The sequence below is a fragment of the Aplysia californica genome, unplaced genomic scaffold, assembly GCF_000002075.1.
Source record: "Aplysia californica isolate F4 #8 unplaced genomic scaffold, AplCal3.0 scaffold00210, whole genome shotgun sequence".
NCBI classification, from domain to species: Eukaryota; Metazoa; Mollusca; class Gastropoda; order Aplysiida; family Aplysiidae; genus Aplysia; species Aplysia californica.
The window spans coordinates 1,098,336-1,109,534 of NW_004797480.1; the positions used below are offsets into that span (position 1 = coordinate 1,098,336).

Genomic DNA, 11,199 nt, shown 5'->3' on the forward strand with positions numbered 1-11,199 from the left:
TAAAGTGCAATGAAGAAGCAAAAATGTACTTAAAGATGCAAATTTCCTTCCGAAATGAGTTGAATCGAGGCCAGAGTATTACTTAATGTATTCATGGGTCAAAATGGACACGTGACTCTCAGCCTTGTTGTGATTGGCTGCAAACCACCCGATCGTGTGATTCGCAGGCCAGAAAACAAACGCGTTTGTTTTTGTAGGTCACCGATCGCGTCGATCAGTTTGTGCCGCGATGGCCGCTTTGCGCCCTCAATTTAGCTATCCCTGACTACTCGATTGGCCCGACCCGACCTGACCCGATCGCGTATGTGGGCACCCCCTATAAAACAGTTGAGATATATATTTCTTTGAAAATACCTCAAAATCACGTTCTTAAGGAATGCGATCCTTAAAAGCCGTACGATGTACATAGAATAATTTACATTTGTGTTGGGACACGGGAATTGGGTGGATGATATAATTCCTGGAATTTTTTAAAGATAAAAAGGTGCAGTACCCCCCCTGGGAAGGTGCCACAGACTGAAGTGTCTGTAGGCCATTCCCAAAGGGGGGATGTTTCTCGTTCTAATGCACTGTAGAATTGTAAATGAGCTGATCCAGCAATGCCATGCTCATAACTGTGCCTGAACTACAACAGGGAACTGCTGCTTTTTCTTACCTAATCCTTACTATTGTCATTTTCCTCTACTGCTTTTTTATGTTTGTCACACTCTTGTGACCCGCTATTTCCGGGGTGCCTTGATAGTCGAAGTAGACTTTGTGCTGTTGAAGCTAGAGAGGTGAGCAAAGTAAGTCTGATTCCCTGTAAGGACTTCTCTGTTGACATCAACCCCTTGCTGCTCTTATGACCTAATGCAGTTGCGAGCTCCGTAAAACCTCTACTAAAACTAAAAACTAAAAAAAAGGTGTGGCATTTATACATTTAAAACAGAAAATGGCCGTTTTGTTTTGATCCTTTCTTTTCTGGCAACCAGTGTAGTTGTTTCAGAATTAGTGTTATGTGCACTGATTTCTTTTGTTTCATTATCATTTTTACTGCTTGATTTTGGAGTACTTGTATCTTTATTTTTCAGAGCTGGCTCCAAAAGAAGTCCGTTGCAATGGAGTGAAGTAAGTATGCACTTTGAACTTAAGACATTTTTAACCTTTTCATGTCGTCAAATTTTGGATATGGGGAGTTATCAGTATAATTTTAAATCCTCCTCACCTGCCTTGATTTTTTATGAAGCTAATACACATATATCTTAAATAGAAATCGAGATTTTTGTGATTGAAGAGAGTGGGGGTGGCCTGATATCAGATGTATATATACACACATTCGAGCACAGGTAACACAAACACTAAAAAGTTTAAATCACTGATTGTTAGTACAATCTTCCATTCCATAACAGAACCGCAATACAGTATAATCCACTTATATCGACAGCCGATGTATCGACATTTTGACATGTCAACATATGTTTCAATTACGAAATTTTCTCCTCTATATCTTCACTATACAATTTCTCTTATACTTATATCAACTTTATTTTTGGCCCACTCTACTTTATCGACACGCTTCCTGGGTACCTGGCGAAGCCCACAAACATAAATGAGGGAAAAAGCCTCGCTAATGGTCAACGCATTAGTTCTTCATTAAGTATGCCTATCCGCCAAGTAGCCTATTCGACACACCAGGCTTTAGTAGGTCATACAGAGCCTACACAGTGTTGTTTTCAGCACAGTACAATGCCTCACAAACGTGACCGTCTCGCGTTCTGGACATCACCTCCCTGCCCCCACTCCCGATCACTCACTCCCAGCTCTCTCCCCTTCCCCATCCGATTCTCAGTCTGTTGCTGGCAAGTGCCACGGTCAGTGAGTCAGTGCCTCGCCTTCCCATTTTCCTCAGCAAGCGGCCATGAACTGGCCTTACAAGGATGCTACAACAATGTTTGCGCTATTGTGTAGTGTACGCCTCGCGTTGCTCAGTCTTTGGTACCGCAACTGTAACCCTCCCTCCCCCTCTGTCTCTTGTTAGTTTCACTGTGTAGCTGTGTAAGAATCAAGGGAAGCAACCAGTTTAAAAAGTAGTGTTGTCTTTTTACCGCTGACTTCTCCTTGTTTTTTCCTCTTTGGCTTTATATTTTCATATATCGACATCAAATCCACTTCCCTAAGCATGTCGATTTAAGCGCATTATACTGTTTATTCTTTGTGTTGGCAACACTGTTTACAACAACCACAAATGGTTTGTCTCGAAAAACCTGATCAGATTTACATAATTTTTAATTTAGTGTACAATGTTTACTGTCATATTCTATAAACAAACAAAGAGAACTTGTTTTTCCCTGAACACTTACGCTTCTGTCAATCTTGTAGTTGTGGTAGAACCAGCTTAATGTGAAGCATCATTCCTTCTATGAACAGTTTATGTCAAGAAAGCTCATCATAACAATGAGGATTAGTGCAAAGGATGACTATGAAATTAGAATTATGGAGAGAAACTTTTGTTTTGTTGTTTGTTTATTTTTCTTCACGTGGATTCCTAACTTGATGGAGATATCTGTTGAATTTTACGAACATGCTTCTTTTAAAATAGCTCTGACAGATTGAAAGAGGTGTGCATTGTACTACTATATGTTATTAGTAAGGGGAAGGTAAACTGATACTTGTACTTGGTGCTCAAACTCAAAGTGAACCAAGCCAGTCATGACATGGTCTTACTTGGCGAAATGCAGAAGGAAGGTGGGGAGGGGCTGAAAAAATGTGATGAGGAAGAGGTGAAGTTGTATTTGCTTTCATTGTTTAAATAGGCTAAAGGAGTTTAGTCAGGGATTATGAACCAGTGTGTGTGGTGTAATGATTATGTAATTTGCCATCGCACCTAGGAGACCCAAGTTCGACTCCCAAGTTGGGAGAACATTTTTATCAGGCATCTCTGTCTTTTCGTGGGATTTTCACCCCGACCCTAACTTGCAAGGTCGGTAGTCTGGCTCCTTGATGATCAAAATTATGTCAATGAGAACATGAAAACTCTGAATTTGGTCGTGCTAAAGAAGGATTCTATTTTGACAAGTTTCTAGTTTTTAATTTTTATATATATATATATATATATATATATATATATATATATATATATATATATATATATATTATATATATATATATATATATATATATATATATATATATATATGTCTTAGCATACTGTCACCTGTAATGTTCATTTTCTGAAGGCCAGAGTCCCATTTAGTATTTTTATACTCCTTATAAGCTGAGTACCAGCATCTGTAGTATAGGTGTTGGGCACTTGGTGGAGCTGTGCGCATTCAATTTCACTATTCAACATTGCAGTGAGGGGATGGCAGGGCCCAATGAAATGAAAGATAATAAGTATTATGAGCCATGCTGGCCACATGCTCACCCCATTTGATGATTCCCCCTCTCCCCTCCTCTCATGTCATTGTCGCCTCTAGTCTTTCTTTGTTAACGTTTTATCACCACCACGCTATGCAAAACACGGCCGCGGCAAGTGAAGAGACAGGCGTACACAGCTCAAAATCACTGGATGAGAAGGTCTCTAAACAGTGAAAATTTAATAGCGATAACTGCCAACAGACTCATACACATGTATGAGAAAAAAAGAAAAACTATTTGCGAGTGGTATTTGAATAACATGAATAGTGACCTCGCGCTTTGAAGCTTCGACAAAGGTTTTTTTTTCTCAAAATCGCACAGCTCTAGCACTTGACTGTCACTTGCAAGAGACCTGAGTTCAATTCCAAAGTGGGCAAAATTTTTACCAAGGATCTCTGTCTTTCTGTTGGGATGTTGTATCCCTCTTGGCCTAGGGTGGCCCTGACAAGCAGAATCAGAAGCTTTCCTCCTAAATTATCTAAATTGTGTTGATGATGGAGTAAAAACACCAACATTTTAAAAGAAAAGCAAACACAACCCTTTTTAAGCTATGTCTAAGGCTTACTTGCATTAAACCTACTTTTTGTTATAACGTTCACTTCTCGAAGGAATCTGGTGATCAAGAGTCCATTCACACGGTCCATTGTATACTGTGAGAATTTTTAAAGATTACAAGAGTGCAGCGTTATCAGCTACAGTGAAAGGATGAGATTTTTGCAAGTGCATGTCAGTTTTGCCTGCAGTGGAACCTTGCGTCCGGACCCTGAGTGCTCATTCCTTCAGACACATAGTACATTCATGTGTGTGCGCACACTTCCTAATCTTTTTCTTCCCCCTACTCCAGTCTCCTCCCTACCCATGTAGCTTGGCAAAAAGAAACCCAGATGTTCATCTTTGTGCAAAGAGATCAGCATTTGGATTGATCAGCATCATCACCATCATAATCTCTACCCGCACCACATTGTTAAATTCTTCATGCTTGTAAGTGTATGCCTATGTCACTAGGATTTGATGAAGAAAAACATGAAAACAGCGTATAGAAGAAACAAGCAAACAATACTTTAAAAGTTTAAATGAATGCTTTTGGACCATCTATCAAGTTAACTTGATAACTCCCACTGTTGGTACCATTTTTTGGCAGTCGGAAGGAAGTTTGTTATTCTAAGGTTTTACTAATATAGAATAATGTCCTTGAACATAAATTATGACATGTTTTCCATTTGTGTCTCGACAGCCCTGGCGTTATCGTCACTGAACTACAGAAACGAGGAGGTCTTAGCGATGAAGCGTATGCTACTGTAAGTTGACATAAGGAGAAATATTGACATTGACATAGCTTGTTTCTTTTTCAGATAGGAAAGTCTGAAAATTTGGGCCTTAGTCACTCAATGTGTCTATACTATTTATAATAGTTGTAGGCTTACATAATTACCAATGATGCTTAGCCTGAAGAGACCCAAGATGATTCAATAGAACGCTTCACATCTATCTTTTCCTTGCTCTCACTGCCACTGGCATTTTCTAGCATGCATTGGCTTCATTTGACACAAACGTCATTATCGCAGGACATAAGATATACCGTAGCTCAATGCAGTCAAACACTGTTTAATGTGTCGATGTGCTTTTTTTTTTACAACTCAAACAAAACAGACTGTGCCTACTGTACTAATATACTAAAAAGAAGTGATCCGCACCAGAAGGTTCAAATTTTCTTCATCTGTGCTTTTGTCACCTCGGATCAGGGCAAAGGCCATGAACTCACTCACACACACACACACACACACACACACACACACACACACACACACACACACACACACACACACACACACACACACACACACACACACACACACACACACACACACACACACACTCTCTCTCTCTCTCTCACACACACACACACACACACACACACACACACACACACACACCACACACACACACACACACCACACACACACACACACACACACACACACACACACGAGTCCTATTAGTAGCATCTGGTGATGCTGTTGTATCAGAGGATGAGAACATTGGCAGTTGCAGTGCTGAGATTTGACCACAGCTTTTCCTTTGGCATGAGCAGATGCTCGAGTGCAGGATGGTATTATTACACATATACATGTATAATCGAAGAGGCTGAGATACCCCCCCCCCCCCAAAGCCAGCTGAGAGACTTTTGAAGGAAGATAGCCCTTGGCAGGAGGGTGTGATCTGAGTTTCTGTACTTACGCTTAGGAAATTGATAACAAGAGAAGAGGACTGCACACGCACACTGAAATTATAGGTCAGTCTAGGTGGTTACACAGTTTTTGAATCTTCAAATAAACTTTTTGTCCAACAGTTTGTTGCAAGGAATGTTGCTGTTAGAGGAAATACAGTGGAATCCTGTTATAACGAGAGGGAGGGGACCGGTGCGAAATGTCCGTTATAGCAGGATTCTCGTTATTAGGGATCCAGCAATAAATTCAAGGGAAATAGTAAAGGAGGCCTTCTACTATGAGTTAGGTGTTCTGTTTATTCCTTTTTGTATTTCCCCTGATGATGATTTTGTTCAACATGATCTCTAGGTCTTACTTGATCAAAAATCAAATCAGGTTTCTTTCTCTAGCAGTAGCAATGTTGACAAATCGGCTTTGGCAATCAGAGAGAAGGGGCTCTGGCTCTAGGCTAACTTGCCCACTGTGTTGTTCCCCACCCCACCACACCCTGTGGTGCGTTGCGTCTGCTTGCGCACGTCACACATTCACTCCATCTATCACTGCATTGTGACCTCTCCATCCCGCACCAGAGAAGTGAGAGGCACGGTATGCCTAGATAATCTAAACTGGGCTGGCCTATCACGCAATGCGTTCTGCTTGTCTGCGCATGCCACGCCCTCCCCACTCATTCGCTCAGGCCTTCATTGTTGGTTCGCGTGGGCTCTCCCGTTCTTTGTTTCGCTGGATCACCAACAACTTTCTCCACTGGCGAGGTTTTATATGTTTAATTGGTCTGTCTGCTGTGCACAGCAGCATTATTCCGCTATAACCGACTCGCGTGACTGATTGCGCAATAGCAGTATTTTATTTACAAAGATAAAGAAGGGAAAAAAACGGGGTTTTAGAATAGTGTCTTTATATCAGACTTCTCGTTATTTCAGGACTCGTTATAAGTGGACTTCACTGTATTGCAGTTAAAAGGGGTTATTTATGTAGAAACTAGCCAAAGTTGCTGTTAAACGGATGTTTCTCTTCTCTGGGTTGCTGTTAAGTGGACACCATTGTATTTCATTTCTTGTTTTCCCACTTTTGTGTACATCGTTCTATGTGACTGTTCTTCAGGTCCCATGTTGCCTTCCCCTTGATCTCTTTTCCTGAGGATTTCAGTCCAATACTTTCTCTGTTTTGCAGCTGCCTGGCTTCCAAGAGTATATCCAATCCATCGTTTCATTCTACCTTATCTCTGGCGGGGCTCTGTCTTGTTCTCCTTAACACTTCCTGATTGGTGACCCTGTCTGTCCATCTGATCCTGAGTTACTTTCTCAAACATTTGTTCAAGAAAGCTTGGATCCTCTTTATGCAAGTGTGAGATGTGTTCCATGTCCACATCCATACAAGACTGACTTTGCATTTAAGTTGAAAATTCTCTGAGCGAGATATTTGTAATCCTCCAATTTCTGTTCAAAGACATGAAAGCAGTCTGTGCCTTTCTGATGCAGATCTTAATCTCTTGCTCTGTGTCAATTATACTCCCTAGATAGCTTCTATATTTAGAACCTTTGACTTTCCGGGGTGGAACCTCAATTCAACTGACTCTGATAGTTTGTTTAAGACTGAAGTCTTTTCTTGCATCTGATCCTGGGTGTGCAACAGGAGCGCCAAGTCATTCGCAAAGTCCGCATCCTCCAACTGTGACCACAGGATCCACTGTATACCGTTTCTTTGCCCTCTAATGGTTTCCTCTATTAGCCAGTTTATCACCAAGATGAAGAAACAATGTCATAGTAAACACTCCTGTCTTACACCTGTCTTGATGTCAAAGCTGTCAGTGATCTGCCCATCATGTACTACCCTGCAACTTGTCTTTTCTTACATGCTCTTGATGAGGTTCACCGTCTTTTGCGGGGTTCTGTGATGCCACAGGATCTTCCACCATGTTGCTCAGTCTATGATGCTGTCAAAAGCCTTCTTACAGGCAAGGAAGTTGATAATGATCCTAAGCATAACTATCTTGTCGGTGATCAACTGATTTTACTGAAAACCAGCCTGTTCATCGTGGAGTCTTTGATCCGTTGCACAACTAGGCTTATTCGGTTGAAGACATTACCTAGGATCAAGGGAAAAGTAACTCCTCTGTAGTTGCTGAGATCCTCTTTTTTTTTCGAAGCTTCATGAAGAGACCTTCCTTTCCATCTTTTATGAACTTCCCCTCTTTTCAGATCATGGTAAACAGTGGGAGAAGGGGGGTTTACTGTCACAGTCACATTGGCATCTATTTTTAGGGCCTTAGGTGGAATCTGATCAGGACCAGGACCATTCGCTTTGCCTCTGTTTGGCGTCCAAAATCTCTTGTTTTGAAGGAGCATCACGGCAGATTGGCACCTCATTTCTTTCTGGCAGGGTGGGTTTCCTGCTTTTGGTCCTTTACTGGCATTTCAGGTTTGCCACATTTTACAACAGGAGTGTTTGTGGTCTGGTCAAAGTATCCTCATCTGCCCTCCTCTTCCCTTCTTCCAACCTGTTCATGAATTGCTCCTTATCTTTTCTTCGTGATCTCTTGACTTCTTTAGCTTTTGTCCTGTTCGGTTTTGGTGCATCTGCTCTTGATCCGCTTGTTCGACTTAGAGTCACCTCTGCCTTCAGTTGTCTTCTTTTACTAATCAATTCCAGGGTGAGCTGGCTAATCCATTCCTTATGTTTCCATTTCTTCTCTTGACATGTTGAAGTAAAGAGTTCTTTGACCTTTGTCTTCTGTGACTCCATCTCCATTGCTTCCCCACCAAGATCGACAAGAGGTTGAAGTATATTCTTCAGCCGCAGCTAAAATTCCTTTTTCCTGTGTAATTTCATTTTCTTCTCTCCTGTTCTGATTCTATGCTTGTTTAGATGAAGCTCAAGATTGGGCCATCCTGTTGGTCAAGAATTTGATCTATATTTGAAAGGTTTTTTTTTAATCAAATCTTTATCGGGTCTGGATTTTTTTTGTTTTTCATGGAATATTTTCTCTGAATATAATGTCAAATTAGTGTACCCAATAGCCTGTTTTAAAACTGCTTATTTTACATCTGTCATGCCTCTGATTTCATCTTGTCAAAAATAAATATACAGTGTTTGTACCATTCTACCTTGTATTGATTTTTTAAAATTGAGTTGTTTTTTATTTCTCTTTCATTTTCAGTTTCTGGAAAGATGCAAGATGACTCATGCCTTGGGCCGTCCCGGTCAGCCGGACGAGGTAGCTAGGACTATAGCCTTTTTGGCCTCTGATGAAGCTTCTTTCATCACTGGAGCTAGTTTACCAGTGGATGGCGGACGACATGCAATGTGCCCAAGATAAACTTTTTATTGTGTGGCCATTGAAAAAGAGTTTGTTGGATTTTGTGATGAAACTTCATGTAGTCAGAAATGTTATGATAAATTGATTCATTACAAATTTTGCTCTTTCTCTTGAGACCAGATTTTTTCCACCTTCTGTAGTAGTATTTTAGGCAAATTATTTGTCTTTATTAATCGAGGAACCGACCATTTAACTGTCTCAGTACTTCATAAATTTACATCATAGTCATAGCACCAGTGAACTTGACAAAAGATGAATTTAAAAATAATGTTTTGCATACAAAGCACAGATCCTATCAATGGCGTTTCGTTTTGATGAAGCTCTTCAATTTCAAGATTTGTATTCTATTATAAATTCTGCAGTTTAGAAACAATTACACTCTGGGAAAGTAGTTAAAGCAGTTATTTATATATTATATGTAAGTTCCTTGATGTGTATTGTCTTATGGATGAAAAAAATGTTCCTTACTATTGAGATTTTAATTTTGCTTTCTATTTCTGTTTCAATAGTATAAAATAATTTCAGTTATCTTAAGCATTGAAAATGTTCCCTTTTTGTTGTGCAAATTTGGTTGACAGCATAGATATCATTTTTATTTAACTAGATGAAGATGTTTGGCTTTTTTAAGTTGAAATTTTTATTTTTATTCAAACTGAGTACTTGAATGAACAGAGTAAGAAATTCCCCATACCCCATATTTCCTTGAAAATGAAAGTGGTACTTCTTCACTTAGCACTTGGGTACATACAATTTTGTGGGATACCGGTATCACATTGTGTTCATAGTTCCCTTTGTCTTTGTTTCCTTTCATATTGTACAGTGACTGGTCCTGATTTTATTTCTTTGGCAAACACATAAGGATTTTTTCATTGTTACCATATGTTCTGAAATAAATTTTATTTATTAGTTCTGTTGAAACAGTAAGTTGGAGACAAGTTTTGGTTTTGACTATCTGAAATTGTCGTTTCTCTGTGAGTAGTGTGAGCAAGGATGACCTAAAGCTAGGCTAGTCTTCAGAATGTGCCTTTCTAGTTTGTATGAGTATGAAACTGCATTATTCTGCCAGTTATAGAAGAATACATTCTTGAATTTGGTTACTTTAATAATTATGTTTCTGGTTTGTTGTATTTTGTCAGTATTGATGAAAGTCGTTGTATGAGACGGATAAAAATGTTTAACCATATATATATTATATATGTTATAATAAATAAGGTTTTGATGAATTTACTAACTAGATTGTGCCCATTTTTTTCCATGTTTTTCTGCTAATTAATGAAGAAATAAAAGAAAAAGAATTGGCTTATTAGCATGTTGTGTTTTTTTAAATTTTGTTTTTAACAATTTTTTTATCAAGTTCACCAATGTAACTTAACATCGGAGGTTTCATTTTTGTTTGATTAATTTAATGCATTACTTTCTTCTGGCGACCAGATTCTGTGGTGTAGCTAATGACAATGCTTCTCTGTGTAGAGCAGTAGTTGTTAATTCAATACATTGTACCCTAGGGAGTTTGTTATTGATTTAACTTTTTCTTCAGAAACAGATTCACACTCACTCGCACACACCCACACAACACACACACACCCACACACACACACACCCTCCCACACACACACACACCCACACACACACAAGCACACACAAATACTTATTAAGACATACTCTCTCTCTCTCTCTCTCTCTCTCTCTCTCTCTCTCTCTCTCTCTATCTCTCTCTCTCTCTCTCTCTCTCTCTCTCTCTCTCTCTCTCTTACACACCCACACTCACACACACACACACACACACACACACACACACACACACACACACACACACTACCTCAATACGCTCACTCTCACACACCAACACTTAAGTTTCACTCATTCATTCATAAACGCACACATACTCTGAGAGAGAAAGAGAGACGCAGTGGCGCACGCATGTGCACGCGTACACACAAATACACACACTGCTCATCGTGAACACACCTGAAGAACACGCCCAGCTCAGATGTTGGCATACAACAATTAAGTTTGTCGGGACCTGTCACGCAATATAATGTGTCACGGAAAACCAATACTTTGCTCAGGACTACACGCTGAAGGAATGGCGGGGACTCTCTCTCTCTCTCTCTCTCTCTCTCTCTCTCTCTCTCTCTCTCTCTCTCTCTCTCTCTCTCTCTCTCTCTCTCTCTCTTTCTCTCTCTCTCTCTGTCTCTCTCTAACTCTCTCTCTCTCCATCTTTTTTTATTTTTTTTATTTACTTTTTTTCTGCCTTTT

At 39.8% G+C, this 11,199-nt stretch overlaps 1 protein-coding gene across 2 annotated transcripts in view; it reads left to right on the forward strand.

Annotated features, from left to right (window-relative positions):
* The window catches only part of LOC101854087 (3-oxoacyl-[acyl-carrier-protein] reductase FabG), a 35,989-nt gene extending 25,743 nt beyond the window's left edge, over positions 1–10,246 (forward strand). For both annotated transcript variants that reach the window (XM_005099359.3, XM_005099358.3), the window contains exons 7-9: positions 1,071–1,107; positions 4,631–4,694; positions 8,782–10,246. In XM_005099359.3, coding sequence (XP_005099416.1) covers positions 1,071–1,107; positions 4,631–4,694; positions 8,782–8,940 — 260 coding nt within the window. In that variant the 3' untranslated portion in view covers positions 8,941–10,246. The remainder of the gene's footprint in view (positions 1–1,070; positions 1,108–4,630; positions 4,695–8,781) is intronic.
* Positions 10,247–11,199: the final 953 nt, after the last annotated feature.